This window comes from Sciurus carolinensis, chromosome 11 (genome assembly GCF_902686445.1).
Source record: "Sciurus carolinensis chromosome 11, mSciCar1.2, whole genome shotgun sequence".
NCBI lineage: Eukaryota > Metazoa > Chordata > Mammalia > Rodentia > Sciuridae > Sciurus > Sciurus carolinensis.
The window spans coordinates 60,989,701-61,008,613 of record NC_062223.1 but is presented as its reverse complement, the minus strand read 5'-3'; the positions used below and the strand labels follow the sequence as shown (position 1 = coordinate 61,008,613).

The following is an 18,913-nucleotide window of genomic DNA, read 5'->3' as shown; positions in this document are numbered from 1 at the left end:
TCACTACTTCTGAGCTGAGGTCACTTACAAAGAATGCACAAATGAAATTAAGGTTGACTTCTATTTACTTGACTATCTTCTTACATTGGATTCCTTTGGCAACATATCTTTAAACATTTAAAGCTCTGTTTACAAGGAGGCTCTGAAAGAAGCTTCAAACCATTATGCCCCTAATTGAATTCCCCAGGAGTCCAGTAAACTCAGAGGAATAAAGAAAAACCATAACATTTGCTAAATCATCTCAAAACATATTTCACTGCAAGGTTATGTGACCTGTTTTTTGAGGTTCAAAGATGAGTGAAAAATATTACTGAATTCTTCATTATTTAGACTAAAATAAAAAAGAAGTTTACCTATTAGTGGGAAGCAAATTAAACCACCCCAGTTTAAACTTTTTATTCCCCCAAGAGAAATTTGACAGCAAACAATAACAATATTTTATGTTCATATGTGACCAGTCTCCCAGAATATGAAAGCTCTCAGGAGGAAGAAAAGGTCTTTAACCAAAGACATTATTCACAGTGAAGGTATAGAGAGAGCTGACAGAAATTTTGTAGTCCCCAGGGAAAGCAGCATTTTATCTGTAAATTCAGAACAGATAAAATAAGAGAAAATAAAAGTTTTAGCAATTAATTAGTTTATTACAATGCCCCCTCTTCCCAATTCTAATTTTACTTTAAAATAAGCTTTGGTGATCTTTTTTATTCAAAGTTCCCTTGTATGCCCCTGTGTTTGTTGTGACTACTAAGCAAAAACATGTGCATCTGAGCAATTCCAAAAGAATGTGAAATCTCTCTCTACTTACCTGGTTTGTATGTTATTCCAGGGGGGAAGAGGAATCCCTGTTGGGCGGCAGCAGCTGCTGCCAGGGTCCGCTGGTCATGTGGAAAAATTGGGATCATGAGCGGAGGCATGTGACCCTGAACCTGCTAAACAGAAGAGAGCCTATGATCAGACAGAGAGCAAATGTATGCCAAGAAGTCTTTGTTTCTCACTCCTGGTGGTGTGCTGGTACCTACACAGTCACCCACCTCTCACCTCATTCCATATCTTCAAACTGAGAAAAATTCAGACAAAATCCATCAATTCTTTTTTAAAGATGCTATTAGTATATCAAGGACATAACTTAATTGTAAATCTGCCTCTGTGTTTCACCAGAAGGTGGTTAATGGTTTTCATTTCTCCTATTTTGCTTTTATTTTCCTTCTTTTTTGTAAACAAATAACTAAAAGAAATAAGTTTGTTTCTTTTCTTACACTACAATGTTGAGAGGTTTTGCCCTTTCACCTGTTTTGCATTCTGTGCTTTATTTTGAAAACGGTATTTAGTATCCTTGGTCAGAAAATAATGTCTAATTGTTATATATTCCAAAAGCTGTATCTATCCAGTTTAGGTATCTTATTTCAAAGCCTCACTGCATTATATTAAACATATAGCTCTTCAGATTTAAGGCTACTACATCTTGGCTTCCAATTAAACTAATATTCTTTGCCATACACACCTCGATGTAACATATAAATTGCTTGTCTGGCTAAGCAGTTTTACAGCTTTATGCACTACCATGTAGCTCAGTAATTATGGAGTTGTATTCAGAGAGCATTTCATAATAAATCCTACTATATCAAATTTCATTTGACCTCAATAAATGTATCAAAGAGCACAAAAATGCAAAATAGAAAATCTTCACTCTATATCAGTATTTGTATTCCATATAAAGAAAATAAGAGCTATGACAGAATCATGCTTGTGAAAATTACATTTTAATTTCCTAGTTTCCTTCTTTACTCTACACATGCTGCCCTGATTCCAGGATAGCATGGCAGGAAGGTTTTATCCTGGCTTTTGGGGCATGATTTTATAGGTTGGACTACAGGATTTTTCTCATTTAAAGATCAAAACTATGATGGACCAAAAGAAGTGATCTCTTAGCTCAAACAGGGTCTTTGGCCTCTTTGCTAGAAAAGGGTTACCCTGTATCCTGTATAAGATATAAACCTTTACCAGTAATTCAACCAGTCCCAAACCCTTCCCCTGTCTAAATTCCTAAATCTTCTCTTTAGGCAAAATTCCATATACTCGTTGATGACCCTGTTTAAATAGCACTGACTTGCCATGTCCTGTCCCTGATCCCTCCACAACCAGGGACGCAGTGCAAAAATGTGTGGGTCTAAGAGGTTTCATTTACCAACAGTTTTTCTCTAGGGAAAGCCCTAAGATGTGGGTTAATAAAGGGCAAGCAAAAAATAAACACTTTACAGTATTTTTCTGAATTCATTTCTCAGGAAAATCAACTTATAATAAAAAGGTCTTTGTGCAATTACTACCTTGTCAGTGGGGCGTGAAAGAAACTAGCTTTGAACAGCTATTTCTTCCATTTTAGCTGAGGTAAGCCCAAGTTTTGTACATCAGAGTACAAACTTAACCTGCTTAAATTGGAGTTGATCCCCTAGTGTCCAGGTCTTTCCTTTAACCCTGAAGAAAAGCACTCGACTTGCTTGTTGTATTGTAACCTAATACAAACCTGAAATGTCAGAAATGAAGGCACTGTTTTATGCCAGAAAACAAAATACAGTATCTTTGTGGGTGACCATCATTCAGTACAAGAGTACATCAAAGGAAATAATTTCATTCTCCTCTAGAAACACAGTTTCAGCACATACCTAGAACAAAGGGCAGGTGCCTTGCACTATAGAGAAAGGGAGCAAGAGAAGTGAGAAATTTGAGTATCATTTCTGTTTATTCTTTCCTTCTTTTCATTTAAGGATTATTTATTAAGTTGTTATAAACTATTAGGAGTTTTGAGAAGAAGCTGAAGAAATTGGAATATTTCTCTTGGGACAGAAAAGATATCAGGTTATCTTCAAATATTTGAAGGAATGATGTGTGGAAGAAGGATCAGATTAAGACTGAGTGGTTACCAAGGACAGAACTAGGTTCAAATGGAAGAGGTTTTGGGAAAGTTTACCACGAAGAAGAATGTTCTATTAATAAATTATTCAACAATTACTTGAAAGAGGTAGTATACACCTCTAGGTACATATGGTGTATATATATATATGTGTGTGTGTGTGTGTGTGTATACTTATGTGTGTGTGTATATATATGTATATATATATGTGTGTGTATGTGTTGCATATATATATATATATATATATATATATATATGAAGATGTAATTTGGGATCTTTAGTGCTATTCATTAAATAGCATCTTATAATGAAAACAGATTCATTTTCACATTTTTCACATTGGTTACCCAAGTTTTTCAGATGTTAAGACATTATAAGAGGGTAAATGACAATTATGAACCAGACCTTAATTCTAGAATCTGAATGTCTAGATTTTTTTTGTAATTGTCTATGTCCATGAGATAACTAAGTAAACTATCTATGGTCATTTTAATGCCAAAGAATTATGTGTTTTATATTAACATAAGTTTGTTATGGAAGAATTTAGGGAGGTTCTTTCTGTCCATGTTTTATAAGGTAGGATATGTTTAAAACTTATGCTATTATCCAAAGGCTATTTCAATAAGTTAGAGACCCAGTTAAAAAGGAGACAGGAGACATCGTGAACGCAACAGTAATGATAGAATCATAGAGTTAAAATAGAACTTAAGAGATGATCTAACCTTGTAGTTCTCAAAGTATAGTACCTGACCAGCAACATTGGCAACTATGGTACTTTTTTAAAAAGCAAACTATCAGGCTCCCCGTCATACCCATTGAATCAGAAACTCCAAAATTAGATACATTAATCTACATTTTGAACTACAGCTTAATTAAAAGCAGTGATTCTCAAACTTCAGTGGGCACTGGAATAAACCACTGGGCTCGTGAAACAACAACAACAAAAACAAACAAAAACCCCCCACAAGTGTTTGGCCCCACCCTCAGGGACTTTGAATCAGCAAATCTAAAGTGAGGCCTTGGAGGAGTGTATATTTACATTTCTAACAAGTTCCCAAGTGAAGTTGGTGCTGCTGGTCCAGGAATCATTCTTTGAGCTTCACTAATCTAGTCCAAACTTAACAAATCACAAATATGGAGGCAGATGACTCAAGAAGATAAAAGTACAAGCTAAGGCTATACCTACCGCCTATGAAAAAACAGGTCTAAAGTTCAAAATTTCTAATCACCCTATGCTCTTCCCATCATATCGCATGGATTTCAGTGATAGAAAAAAAGAAATCACTTGTGTACACTATTTCAGCAGAGAAAAATCTGGATATCTCCAGTAATTTTGTGTCAGAGGTGTATTGTTGGAGGCAGTTCTGAGGTTCAATGTTGTCCAATTTTAAACTCTTCCCCTCTCTTATTTTTACCCAGAACACACTTGTTCTCAATATTTACTGCCATTAATTTCAAGGATTTATTATAATACATTCATTAGTAATGAACATTTAGTTCTAAATGATAAAATTGCCCTTAACTTATTTTAAATAAAACAATGTTGTGAAAAGTCAATGTGCCCTTTATTAAAGACAACTGAGAATATGCAGCAACTAGTTAGCCTGAGCACAGATGATGAAAAGTTCCTCTTTTAACTGTAATTATGGATGTAATAATAATGATGATAGAGATAATAATAATAATAACCACCACAGCAGCTAATACTTTTCAGTGTTTCCTATATGTTCATCACTGGGAATGTGATTTATAGATCCTATCTCATTTAATAGGCAAAACCCAATGACATATTTACTGAGAAATAAAAAATGTGTTTAATGAGAAAGACAAAAACCACAAGAGGTTAAGTAAATTCATCAACTAAATAGTGGTGGATCCAGGATTTAAGTCCACATGAAAGTCAAGGTCAAAATTTGTAATTTTTTTTTGTAAATTTTATACATATAAGTACCATATTATATGAAACATGAAGTCATCTTTTGCTAAACAGATTTAAATGAGATGAGGAAAGTGACTCTTTGTGATAACAACTGACAGATTTATAAAGATAACTGTAGATTTTATTAAATACAGTAAAATCATATGCATCCTTGACCCAGTTTTCCCAAGGGTAACACCATGCAAAACTGTACTATAATATCAGAAGCAGGATATTGACATTAATATAATCCAAAAATCTTATTCAGATTCCCCCAGTGTGTTAAAGATACCATGTCTTAAAAATTAGTAAGGCTAATGAGGGTCTATGAATATTTCCAACTACTTGTATGGTCCAGTGCAAGTGATATGAGTGGAAAGTATGAGTTAAGGCAATTATTTCCCCCTCTCATAACTTTCCATTTATTGTACTTACTGGAAGACTACTGGTCAAATGTGGGACAGAAAATGGAAAGCAAGAGCTAGGTAAGTAGAAAAGACAAGGAAAGTAGAATAATCACATAAGCATCCAAAATATTTTTCTCTTATGAAAGCTGTGAATTCTGGTCACTGCACTGGGTACCAGTGCTTAGGGCAGACAAAGAATTTTGAAGACAGAGGAAGCCCCGCCTTGCTCTGAAAAATGTAATCCTTTCCTCCTCCTTCCCATAATCTTATTTTCCCATTTGGTGACATGCCAGAAAGGTAGTAACATTAGAAACAGCAACCCTAAAAGTATTTTACTTAAGAATGAAAAATAATAGAATTCCCTTCACTCCATCAAAGAGTAACCAGTCTCCACATGTCTTTTTCAAGAAGTTATCAAAATTTCAAGTGGCATCTTTAAAAAAAAAAGTATAACTTTCCCTATGCATAAATTCAGAGATTATTTAATTATCCTACAGACAAAGGGATAAAACTGATTTTGTTAGTACAAAGAGTAAAACATGATGTAGCCAAAATATATCTCAGCATGAAAACTGCTTTGTTTTTACTGCTTTGAAAGTAAGCACTAATTGGCTGGGTGCTGAATGACTAATGAGAAACCAGGAACCTCATCATGGGTGGAACTTAGTGCATCATGAAAGGAATAAATACACTATCTACCCCAAAGCACAACTAACTGTCCATTAATTCTAAGCTTCCACAATCCCTGGCCAAAGTGTCTCCCCTTTGGAGATTGTGGGGAACATATTCTTGATCAAATAGGCTACATGCCCAGAAATTTTAATTGCTAGGGTATTCCTCTCTTCTCTCAGAGAATCAAGACGGCAGCAGATGCATGTGAAACATTTAGGTTCTGTCTCTTCCAGTTCGTAAAACAGCATTGTTGCATCAACACTTATCCCCTTTGTTTTCTCTGTGCTAAGTTGTTGAAGATGCCATTTTTTGCCATCTGCCCCAGAGCTTCATTAAAGATACATGAATGGGCTAACTGGCCTGATATCTTGTGAGGAACAGGTGCTATTGTTTGTCCCTGAAGACTTGCACTAAAGATATGACTCAGAATACTTGAGAAAGAGCATCTGCAGCAGTCAGTCAGAGAGCAACTTGGCAGAGACCTGGCTACGTGCTAATATGCAAACAGAGTGACACTCAGGGGGGCTCATTTTCTCTTTCATGAAGATTATTTAACTTCTTTTAGTGATGGGCAATAAGCATTTGTATTGAAAATCATGGGCATATTAATGTCTGTTACTGAGTTAAAGGCAGTGGGCAAGTGAGAATTTTTAAAATGCTTTATTTCTAGAAAATCATTCCTCATGTGGTTTAATTGGTGAAACCACCTTTAAAATGTCAGAAGGAATGTTTCCAATGTGCATACACCAAAACAAAAAGGGAAAGGGAGAAAGAGAGAAAATACAGAAATCAAAGAAGAACAACTGAGAGAGAAAAGATATGGGTTCTGCAGACAGACAGAAATGGGGGAGAAGGTTCCATTTCCTTAACAGTCATAATTTTATTGCAAAGAATAGCTGAGTCATTTGCATTAAGTGTTACTAGTGTCAAAGCTACAGCAGATAGCACACAAAATAAGTTCCCAGAAACCTTCCATGAAAAGCTTTCAAGATCAGAGAGGTAGGTATCTTCTTCCTGGCCCAAAGCACAGGTCAGGTCAGTACATGAACCTCAGCTAATTCTGGATAGTTAAAAGCAAAACAGTCTCATGTGATAGGATAAATTCATGTCTTAATAGAAACACTTTAAGTTTCAAACATTTGCCATTGTCGTTAAATCTAACATGTTGACTCTGCTCTGCCCTTCATAGAAAGCATAATGAGTGAAGTAGTCAACATACTAAACTTCTCTTGATAGAAGCACACAAAACCTTAAATTATATCACTGCTTCAATTCACTAATTATCTCTCACCAAGTAAATTGAGTTTCCTGAATGGTCAGTGCCATTTATATTTTTATCTGCCCAATTCCTCTTATCATAGAAAGAAGAAGATAGGAGGCATTTTGTAATAACTGGTAAATGGTTGGAAACAAATCATCAGGGACCTAAGGGTTGGTCTTCTGATCACAAATCTCTATAAGGTAGTATTGTTAATGCAACTGCATGAGGTATTGAGCAGTAATTGCTCTCATTTCAGAAGAGAACTTAAAAATGTCTTTTAAGTACATCCCAACATAACCTTGTTTGCCTTTCATTTGTCTTATTTAACAATTCTCTGATTGTTACACCTATGAAGTATAGAAATTCTGCTTCTAAAAGAATATAGCTGGCTCCAGTAGAGAATAATCAAACTGAAATTCCATCAGGAGCAAGTCCAGGACATACATTTTCTAGAGAATCTGAGAAAAGCCCTATCTTCCCAGATGTTCTCCATCAGAGCAAATGGATACACATTATAAAAATAATATAACAGTATCCAGAAAAGAATCCCTTGTTTCTGTTTGTTTCTTTGTTTTTGATAGGATGTCTCCTTTCCTTCTTCCTTTCCTATTCTCTCTCCTTCCTTCTCTCCCCTCCCCTTCTCTCCTTCCTCAGGTGCTATCAAGATAATATAAAAAACAGTTTATTACAATTATTAACTATTCATCTTTAATATGCAATGTCATCTAGAATTTTGGATACTTACTATAATGTCTTTAAAATTCACACTAAACAGTCAATAAGATCCCTAAAAGAAATAAAATATACATAATATATCATAGTTTAAAAGTATTCTTTTGAAAACTCAGGTTTTGGTCCTTCAAAGTCATTTGCTTTAGTGAGAACATTAATGAAGATTAACTTTACTCTTGGTTATGTACTCTTCTGTATATTATTGTTCAATGGAGATCAAGAAAAAAATCAGTTTCAATAGTTTACTTCTCTTTGCTAATTTAGGCTATTGAATATACTTCACAAAATATCCCAACTATTCACAGAAGAAATAAAAAAGACATCTTGTCACTAGCTTCATAATGTCCCCACTCCCATCACCAAGAGTAAAACATGCTAACAAAGCAAATCTATTTGCTATCTTAGCCTTTAAGACAGCTATTTAAAATGCACAGCACAGTCTAGCACTTTCAGCTCCCTTCCTTGCTTACAGGAGAGAAATCATCTTTGGGAGTAAGAGCACAATGACTCCATCAGGTCAATGGCACATGTTTTAAAAATCTTCAGGTAAAAAGCCAGAGAAGAATGTCAGCCCTGAAAGAGCCAGTCCTGCCCTTTGTGTTAATACCTCTTTTCTATATTCTCAGCATACTGCATATATTTGCTCTATGTATATTTTTTTAATGGATAAACATTAATCTACCAGGATCATCAGTATTCAAACATCATTACTTTTTCACTCATTCATTTGCACATGTTCTATTTAAATATTGAATTTTCAAAGAAAACAACAATGACAACATGGACTCGACACCAACATAATCTTGATTCCTACCGTCTCTTACTTATTTTCCCTTCTTCCATGAAATGAAGAGCTTGAGACAGACTTGACCTCTTAGACTCCAGGGAAACATTATTCCATAAGTGAAGGAAGCAGTGCCTGTCTTGCATCAACTCTTCAAAAGTCACTTTCTGAAAACCTATTGACTGGTTCTGTGGCAGGCATTAGAAATATAAAGAAGCCTTAGAGAAGTCTATACCCTTATTTTATCCAGTAGTGGTAATAGGTTTATTTTTTACTGACATACTGGTACAAATCATGTAGTTTGTCATCTTACTTTTGAATATGGTCAACAGAGAAAGGAAAGATTAGCTTAAGAAGAAAATCATATTATGGCAAAAAACTCTGTTATCATTCCATAGTCTCTCTATGGTTGATACCTCAGAAATTTTTGAGAGTATTTATGAAGACGTAAGTCAGATTACTTTCCAGAAAGGATGATGAATGTTAATTAAATGTGTTTAAATTTTCTTACTATGTTTTAAGAAACTCTCACTGGGAGGGAAATAGAATATCCTGGCCATAAAGAAATTAATAAAACATGTTATGCAAAAGTAAAATTTATGATTCATTTGGAATTAGATATCTACCACCTTTTCAATCCATACAAATGCATAATCTTGTCAATTAAATATTATTGTTAAGGTCTAGTAGTATGTTAAAATCACTTTAAAGTGCAACTAAGGAAAATTCATGTGTGTTTATTACTCCTTAAGGATCTATTAGTGGGTATTTTATTCAGATTCGTGCTGTAAAATCTGCATAAACTCAGCATATTGTTATCCCCATGTGTGCATTTGTTTGGTTAAAGCAGAACAGCAAATCTCAATTTTTGCAACTTCTGGAAAAGTCAAGAGAACTAAAACAGTCTTAATTTTAATCAGATACAAACAGTTATCACTACAGAAGTGAAGAGTTGACTATTATGCAAATAGTCACAGTTAGTGGTCACCAGGCCATCACAGAAGACTGAGCTAGTCAATTACTTTGGATATTTCCAAAGACTAGTGAAGATGAATGTTTCTTATTCCACCCTGTCTTATTTCCAGAGAAGTATGAAACATATTAGAGACTAATGATTGTTGTTCTTAAATGGAAACCCCATTAAATACAAAATGATCAAAGTGTTTTGCCAAGACGAAAATTAATTTTTTTCAAATTCTGTATAAATGCTATATAAATATGTTAACATTTGTAAAGAATGTGGCATTCCTTTCTTTGCAAGAACCAAATCCAGATATAAACCTTTCATAAACTTTTGACCTGTAATGAAGGCAATCTGGCTTTTACCCCTGAAGTATTTTATACAAGCTTATTCTGTTAGCAATGACCAGAGTTCAATTATTAAATTCCTCATCCAGAAATGCAGGTTTACATTTTAAACTGCAGGTCTTGTTAAAATTATGCACCAGCAACCTAAAGGCAGGGACTTTGTATCTCCCTAGAGCTCAGTAAAAGGCCTTGCACAGAGTAGGGTCTCAACAAATATTTGCTACATAAATGCTTTAAAGAACTTTTATCCTATGTTATTTTAAAACTAAGCTATAACAATTCTGATGATTTTTTAATCTGCTGAATCAAGTCAAAGTCCTTTCATCATTTACAAGCCTCAAATTGAGGCACAGAAATATAAAACAGCTCCAAATCTATCTTTTCTTTTGGCTATGCCATGATCTAACTTTAAAGTCTATTTGTTGGTAAGAAACCTTAACAATTGACTTCATTTATTTCAAGATTTTTAAAAATTGATTAAGCACTCCTATTTTATCTGTTGAAATTCATCTATAGTATAATTTTAGAGATGCCTCTAAGCTTCTTTAAAAATTTTACCATCACCAATTATAGACTTTACTGACAGAAATGGTAAGATGTTCTCACCAAAAGAGCTAGGAATACAATTTTCAAAAATAGTAATAAAAATGTTTGTTATATCACAGTGGGATGGTTATTCAACCCAGAATGAATGACAGAAAAATATTTAAGTATAAGCTATCATGACAAGCAGAAGCAGTTTCAGCTTAATCAAGGCCTGAGAACCATACCATGGAAACTATGAAAAGAACATGAACTCGATGTCTAAGTTACTGACAGTTGGAGCTCAGCCCTGGCAAGATGATGTCTTTGGAAGTGTCCATGAGAGATGGCAGTTAGAAATGTGATTGGGGGGAAAAAGAGGTGATTTTCATAAAAAATGAATACTCAGTAAAAACATAAACAGTATAAAACCTTCAGGTTTTCAGTATTTATCACACTCTAGACTTTGAAGCAAAAAGTTAATGACATGCACTTAATGTTATTTTGGAGCATATCTTGTAACCACTGGCCTCATCCTCAGCATATGCATTATACATATGCCTACACACATAACTCGCAGACTCCTATATCTGCTACCCAAATTCAATGAACAAGAAAATTAGCTCTGATGATGATTATTAAGAATAAGCTAACATGCTAATTTTTAAAAAGTTATTTTTTTTGTACTTTTACTTAGTACTATATTCATATTAAGTTATCTTATATAGAATAAAGACATGTTCTATTAAAGAAGGTAAAAAGTCCCAACTCCCTAGCCTGGGCCTTCCAACAGATGATCTTAATGTACTTCTCAAGTCTCTGACCTACTGACTCTTTACCATGGTCTTTCTCTTCTTGCTTTAATAGCTTCTAATCTTTGTTCATACCACTTTTCTCACTTGCTATATAAAATAATATTTCCTTTCCTTTCTACCTTCCCAAACCTGACCTACCCTTCAAGGTTCCACATCAGTTCAACTCTAGTATGAAAATTTCTGAAATATGAATTCCTTTTCCTCTGTCGAAATATGCATTGCACATATTATGTTGAATTATTTAATTGTTTTCCCATTTGGATACATTAATTCAAATATCAAACAAATATTTGTCATCATTCTAGGCAACAGGATAATGATAAATCATATCCTGTACCACCACAGGGCAAGAATGAGAGCAAACACCAATTTAGAAACTACCTTAACAGTCCAAAAGTGGTAATAATATTTTGACCTATTTCCATCTTACATATCCTCTTGCAGACAGAATGTTAATGTGCTGCTAGGACAGTGCCTCCAAATATGCCAGGAAAAGAATAAATATGTGATTGATTGACTGATTGATTTAAATACAATTCAGTCAGTGCTTCCATATGAAACAGAAGCATATCCCTTTCAAGCACTTGTACTAAAGTAATGCCTAAAGGGAAGAGTATAAGAAATTAAAATCTGGTTAGAAACAGCTACATCTGAACTCCTTTCCTTAAACATTATGCCACTTATTAAAAGTTTAGGCAGCAGAAAAGCTTACTAACAAAAACTTAAAATTCAGATTCTTAATTCAATCTCTGTATGAAAAATAAATAAATATTAAGAATAATTCGAGTTACCTACTAACCTTCCTATATGGAAAAATCAATAGTAAAGATTACAAAACAGAAAATTTAATGTATATAAGCTGACTCAAATACTGGTTAAATAAAACTCTTACTTTTCATTTCTGGTAGTCAAGGCTAATGTGATATTTCCAAATGAAATTTATACTACAGAGTCACATGCTGCAGTAATTCATCTTTTAAGATATTCTGTTATAAAGAATAATAGTGTTTTTCAGGATTGATTTGCAATAACTCAATGAAATCAATAATTCAACAATTCAATGCAATTATAACTAAAAAGAAATAGAAACTTAATCCTAAAAAGAAATGGAATAATACTAGTTCACTTTGGTCAAGAGAAAAAAGTAACCAGAATTCACAATGGAAAATTAATATGTTAAACCTTTTACATGTTCTTAAAATAAGAAATCTTACCAAGAAATTCTTAGTTTTTTTTAATCCTCTATTTTAATGTGTGTGTGTGTGTGTGTGTGTGTGTGTGTGTGTGTGTATGCACATAATAGTGCATTACCCTTAATGATAATTCTTAATGGGCAAATAAAGGATAGAAATAGTGCATGTCTTAGTTCATAAGTAGGCCCAATATAAGATCTTAACCAAAAGTGGGTTGGGGACATAGCTCAATGGAAAAAAGTTTTCCTAGCAGACCCTGGGTTCAATTCCCAACCTAAAAATAAACAAAAACAAAAACAAAAACTATTACTAAATAGGTATGTCCTAATCCTAACAAGATGTTATGAAGAGAAAGGAAAAAATAGAGTAAGAAATTAAAAATAACGAAAGGAAAACTAAAGAAAAAAGAGAGAGAAGAAGCAAATGAGCTAGATTATAGTGGATTTTTGTGGTTTTGTTTTAAATAAACACTGTCCATTATATCTATAATTTTGACTCACTTACTTCTCAGTCTGTCCTTTACATTTCACCAAATGTAAATTCTGAAACACAGTGTTATACTTACCTTACAAGTATTTTGTAGGAATTAAAATGACATGCAATATGCTCATTGCAAAACAGAATTGCAATAAAACTATAATTAAAAATTAATTACAAAATTTTAACCAATAAACATATGTTCATTTTCAAACTTATGAATTATTTTAAATCATTTTTAAACTGAAAATTGAAAACTGTGGATTCAGATTGCTAAGTTGGTATAAACAGAGGGACCAATCTACAAATGCATCACCCATCAGTTATTCTTGACTTAGGAGGTGGTACTCACCATAATATAATAAATACAGAGATACTTTTTGCTAAACCAAGTCTACCACAACATATCAATTAGCTTTATAAATTTCTATGAGTAAGAAGTGAAACAAAGAGAAAGGGAATCCTGCCCCTCTACTCCTTAAATACACATAAAAGGAAAAAGAAGAAAAAGCAAAGATGTTTATTTGAATGAAATAACTTGATTTGTATTTCCATTTGTATTTCCTCTACCCACCAATTTTCCAATAGCTAGAGTGACAACTGTAATTTGTTTTACTGAAAATTAGGAGAAGAAAAAGTGTAAAAGTATACATGTGGATATTATAGAACTAATATTTAATATTACATCTTTTCCAGAATATTCAAAATTCAGAGTAACAGTACTCATGATATATGAGTCGCATAGTACAGCATCAATTCAAAGATTTAATTTTTTGACTTTGTATGATTTGTTACTCATTTGTGAACAGTCATTGTCTATAGCCTTTTTGTCACATCCACAATGATGATCAAAGCTATGAATATCTTTTAGATCCAAATGAAAATTCCTAAAAATGAATGACACAAAGTCCAACTATGATTCTCTTTAACTCTCTTTGATTTAACAATAAAAATTCTTTGTTAGCTCTTTAATACTGCACTATGACTATAGTTTCCTTGGTAGAATAAGGAGTTGAGTCTACATAGAAATTATCAGCCAATAACAATAGATCTTTGTCCAGCTGTGAGTACTTCCCTCCTCTACAACCAGTCCTTATCTGGCTCAGGAAATGCCTGTTTTAACTGACAGGTAGGAGATTAAATCTACAGCTGCTGAAACACAATCTCAGCTCTGTTAGATAGGCTTTCATTGAAAAGCACTACAAACACATAATTTGTTTATGTTGTACCAGCAATCTCTGACAAAGCAGACTGTCTAGCTGAGACAAATGTGGTTAAACCCATTTATTGTATTATTTCTGCTACACAGAACAAGCTCTTAAAACACAGAAACTAGACAAGGCACAAAGCTCTAGCTGTCTAAAGAAATCAAGAATAGATGACTTCTTGTTACACTAGCCTCTTTTACACAGAAAGCATGTTCTCCCCTGGAAAACATCTATTCCAATTTCTCTTTTAAGTGGGTAGTTCAATTATGTTTATGCTTTCAGTTTTTAAAGTTTCTTTTGTTCCTGCCAGCATAAACAGGCATAAAATCACCTAATCACTGAATATCTCTAGACTTAAGAACATGATGAATATTTATAGCAAGTGCTATATTACCCCCTCAAAAAAAAATACCCCTAATGGTGAATTCTAATGACACTCCACCCTCTCTCAATATTCACTGCAAATTCTGATAATGTTATTTGATTTATTTCACTTGATGAAACATAACTTTGTAACTCAAAAAGAACATGAATAGTAGTTTCTTTAAAACCAAGGAGTCCTGCAGAGATACCTAATTACATAAAAGTTAGGGGGAGAGATTTTAATAGCAATAACAATGAAGTCTGTTCATCAAGTGACCAAGAATTTATTGCTCCAAATTAATAATAGTAACTAGAAATAGAATTTTTTTGTTTTTATATTTAAAATCTATTCTTCAGCTACACTTATTCAGCTCTAGCTAGCATTCTGAATATAATGTGTATCCATAAACTATAAAATCAGTAGTAAGTAAAGGTTAAAGTCTTTACTTACATATATTAAGTCCTAAGAGTTATAATCAATGATAATGAAACAACAGATGGTACACAATATGGTTTTAGAAACAGAAAAACAGATGCTATAATTCAAACTTGTCAAAAATTTTTAGGAAGAGTGGCACAATAAGCATAAAGATTACAAAACTATATTTGAAACATAGCCAAAAGGATTATGGTTAGCCACTCTCAAACATGTCCTTAATCATTGTCGTAAAACAGGAAAGTGAGAAAATAATCTTCCAAGTTAGAACATATGTGCCACTTGGAACTCTGAGTTAGTCTTAAAATATAGAAAGTATGCAATAAACTAGCTGAAATCCATGGGGTCTCCCTTAAACAGCATGGATAATGAGGGGAATCCATAACAGACATAAACAAACCCAGAAAGATGTCTAGACCCCACATCATTATGTATGATATATGCCCAAGATATATGGGCATACATTTGAATGTTCAAGTTCAAACTTGGCTTCTATTAGACTGATTCAGTCACAGCATGGGGTTTCTTTAATAAACAAACCTTAGTGTTAGAAAATATTGGGGGCTCAAATCATGTATTATGTCCCAGCTAGTTAAAGATGTGGTGCTCTAACGCTCTGTAACGCTTGAAGCTTTCTTACAACAGAATGTAAATAATAAAGGAAAACCATATTCTAGAAAAACACAAAAGCCTTGGATTTTTGTATTACAAGTATGGAGCAAGGAATACACTAATATTATTTCAACATATGCTCAAGAGAAAATTTATTTTTCCCATTAAAAATTAGAAAATTTTAACAATGTGGCCTTGGTTTATATTTCCCATGATTCTTAAGGATGCTAAATACATTCACATAAAATATGTAACCATAGTTATCTCACCACAGTAAGTTCTTTGCCATGTTTGACATATTCACATATGTATAATAAAAAGATTTAGCACACTTTAGAATCACAGACTTTTAAAACTAGAATGGTTTTAGAAAGACATGTTTTTAATACCTTAATTTTAAACGAAAATTTAATAAGACCAAGAGAGAAGTGACTTGCCAAACTCACAAAACTTGAGAATGACAAAGCCAATGCTGAAAACAAATCTTTGGTCTCCATGTTCACTAATTTCATAAAATCATAAAATCAGATTTTCAGGGATGGAAAAGATTTAGAGACTATGCATATAATCCAGTGGTTTTCACATGGACAAGGAACTCCAGTGAGCTTTTTCAGGTATACATATGCCCTTTTTCCCTTATCCAGAACTGCTTACTCTTCAGGCTTAACCACTGCACTTGACAGAGGCACATAGGGAAACTGTGATTTGTCGACAGTGATATACCTCGTCAAAATCAGCTACATTGGAACTAGGTCTGCTCATTTCAAGTTCAGGAATTTTCATTTCTATTTCCCAGATTTCTTTTTGTCTTTTTACAGGTATAACTTAAATACAAACATAACACATCTTCTTTCAGCTTTAGTCTAAATATGTTTTCTTAAACACAAATCACATCATGAAAAGAGGATGAAGGTAAATCTCACTTCTACAAAGACATTCTGGCAACACAGATACATGGTGACTCTGATAATTGCCTCTTTTTCTCTGTTTCCCCAATTTACCCCATCACCAAGTTTGCATGTCTGAGACATAAATTAAAATCAATCATGCATTACCCTTTTTAAAAATGTATGAGACCATGAATTCTGAAAATAGAATTGTAATTTCTCTCCTCAAATTCTTTGCAATATACAGAACTTTACAAAGACAGTGTTTACCAAAATATGTTGAGTTATTTTATTTAGTGACAGAGCACTAGTTTTAAAAAGCATAAAAGTACACAGTTGAACAAGATACAATAATATATGAAAAGGACAATACTTCATAAATTAAGTGGGTTTATTTGGGGAAAGCAAGGTTGGTTTAATATTTGAAAATCAATCAATACAATTTATCATAAGAAAATAAAAGAGCAAAAATTGTTTTAATAGATACAGAAGAAACATTTGGAAATAAAAAAATCTATAACCCATTCATGATTTAAAAAATAACTTTCAGCAAACTGAAATGTAAGGGAAATTCCCAAATCTGATTAAAAACATATTTGAAAACCTTACAACCAATACTCTAATCAATGGAGAAAGAAGCCCTACTTTCTACCCAAGATCAGAACAAGCAAAATGTCTACTCTTACCACTTCTTTTCAACATTGTCCTAAATATCTTAGGCAGTACAATAGACAAAGGAAAAGAAAAAATGCACACGGCGTGAAAAGAAAGAAGTAAAATTGCTTTTATCTGCAGAAAACATGATCATGACCATAGAAAACTGTAAGGAATCAAAAATAAAGCAACCAGAACTAATAAGTAAATGAAGTAAAGTCACAACATACAAAGTCAATAACAAAAATCTGTTGTCTTTCTACATGCTAGTAATAAACAACTAGAAAAAGAAATTTTTAAAGACTCCATTTAAATTAGCATAAAAATAAAATGCTTAGAAAATTTTAACAAAAATATACAAGACCTCTATACTGAAAGCTTGTAAAATATTTTAAGAATAAAGTACAGCATGAGAACTACAGTTAATAACATTGTATTGTAAACTGAAAAATTGTTAAAAGAATAGATTTGATGTGCTGTTACCACCTAGAAAAGGTAATTATGGAAGGTAATGGGTAGATTAATTTAATAGGTTATAATGTATTATCCTTTTTATATGTTGCTTTATTCTGTTTCATCTACTTTTATGCATTTTAATGTGCTTAAATGCAGTAATGATTTCATTATGTATATACATATCAAAACAGCATGATGTATACCTAAATTTATTTTACTTGTGAAGGAAAACTCTGAAACACTGAAATAAATGTATAACATTTATGGAATGGAAGATGCAATATTGTTAAAAGCACAATTCTCAACTTGATCTATAGATTTCACACAATACAAATCCAAATTCCAGAGATCTGAGATGCAGTTCAGTGGCGGAGCACTTGTTTAGAATGATTGAGGCCCTGGTCTTGATCCCCAGAACCAAAAAAGAAAAAAGACAATTTCAGGAGCAGTACATTTTGAAGATAGCATCAAGCTGATTCTAAATGTTATGTGGAAAAAATAGTCAAAACAATTTTGCAAAGTAAGAACAAAGTTACAGAACCATAGGAAGGTTTCAAGACTTACTACAATGTTATTTAATTTAGGGTGGTGTTCCATAATCAGTGGAACAGAACAGAGAGTCCAGAAATAGATCCATATTTATTTGATGAATTGATTTTCACAATGATGCCAGATAATTTAAAGGGGTAAAGATAGTCTTTCAAACAGATATTGCTAGAAGTGGACATCTAGAAAAACCAAGCCTTGCCCTTTATCTTACATTATACAAAAACTCAAAATGGATTAAGACCTGAACATAAAAGTTAAAACCAGAAAACTTTCAGAAGAAAATATAGGAGAAAATCTTCATGATATCGTACTAGGCAAATACTTTAAAACAGAACATAGTTTGAGCCAGAAAAGAAAAAATTTGATCTGATGGACATTACCAAAATTATAAACTTTGCTCTTTAAAAGACACAGTAAAAAGGAAAGCTATGAACAGAGAAGATATTTGCAAAAGAAAACAAAGGGCTTCTATCTCAAATAAAAAAATACTGTTAAAACTCAATAGTATGATGAATAAATAAATACAGGTCTTAAGGATTTAAATGGACAATTCACCAGGCCACTAAGTACATGAGAGGATGCTCAACATCAGTCATAGTATGACAAAGTAAGCACTGGAATAAGTGAACTAAGCCAAAAGATGTAGGTCAGATACATGAGTATAACAGATTGCTTAAATTTCAATTTCTCTTTATTAAAAGAGGTTGTCATGTAAAGAAAATGATGTTAAGTACTGAGTACATAGTAGATG

At 33.0% G+C, this 18,913-nt stretch overlaps 1 protein-coding gene across 20 annotated transcripts in view; it reads right to left on the bottom strand.

The window, feature by feature from the left end:
• Positions 1 to 18,913, bottom strand: part of Sox6 (SRY-box transcription factor 6) — a 556,749-nt gene that overhangs the window by 126,166 nt on the left and 411,670 nt on the right. For 13 of the 20 annotated variants that reach the window (XM_047516550.1, XM_047516548.1, XM_047516547.1 and 10 more), the window contains one exon: positions 806 to 929. In XM_047516550.1, coding sequence (XP_047372506.1) covers positions 806 to 929 — 124 coding nt within the window. The remainder of the gene's footprint in view (positions 1 to 805; positions 930 to 18,913) is intronic. The other 7 variants (XM_047516555.1, XM_047516557.1, XM_047516559.1 and 4 more) reach the window with 1 other exon arrangement.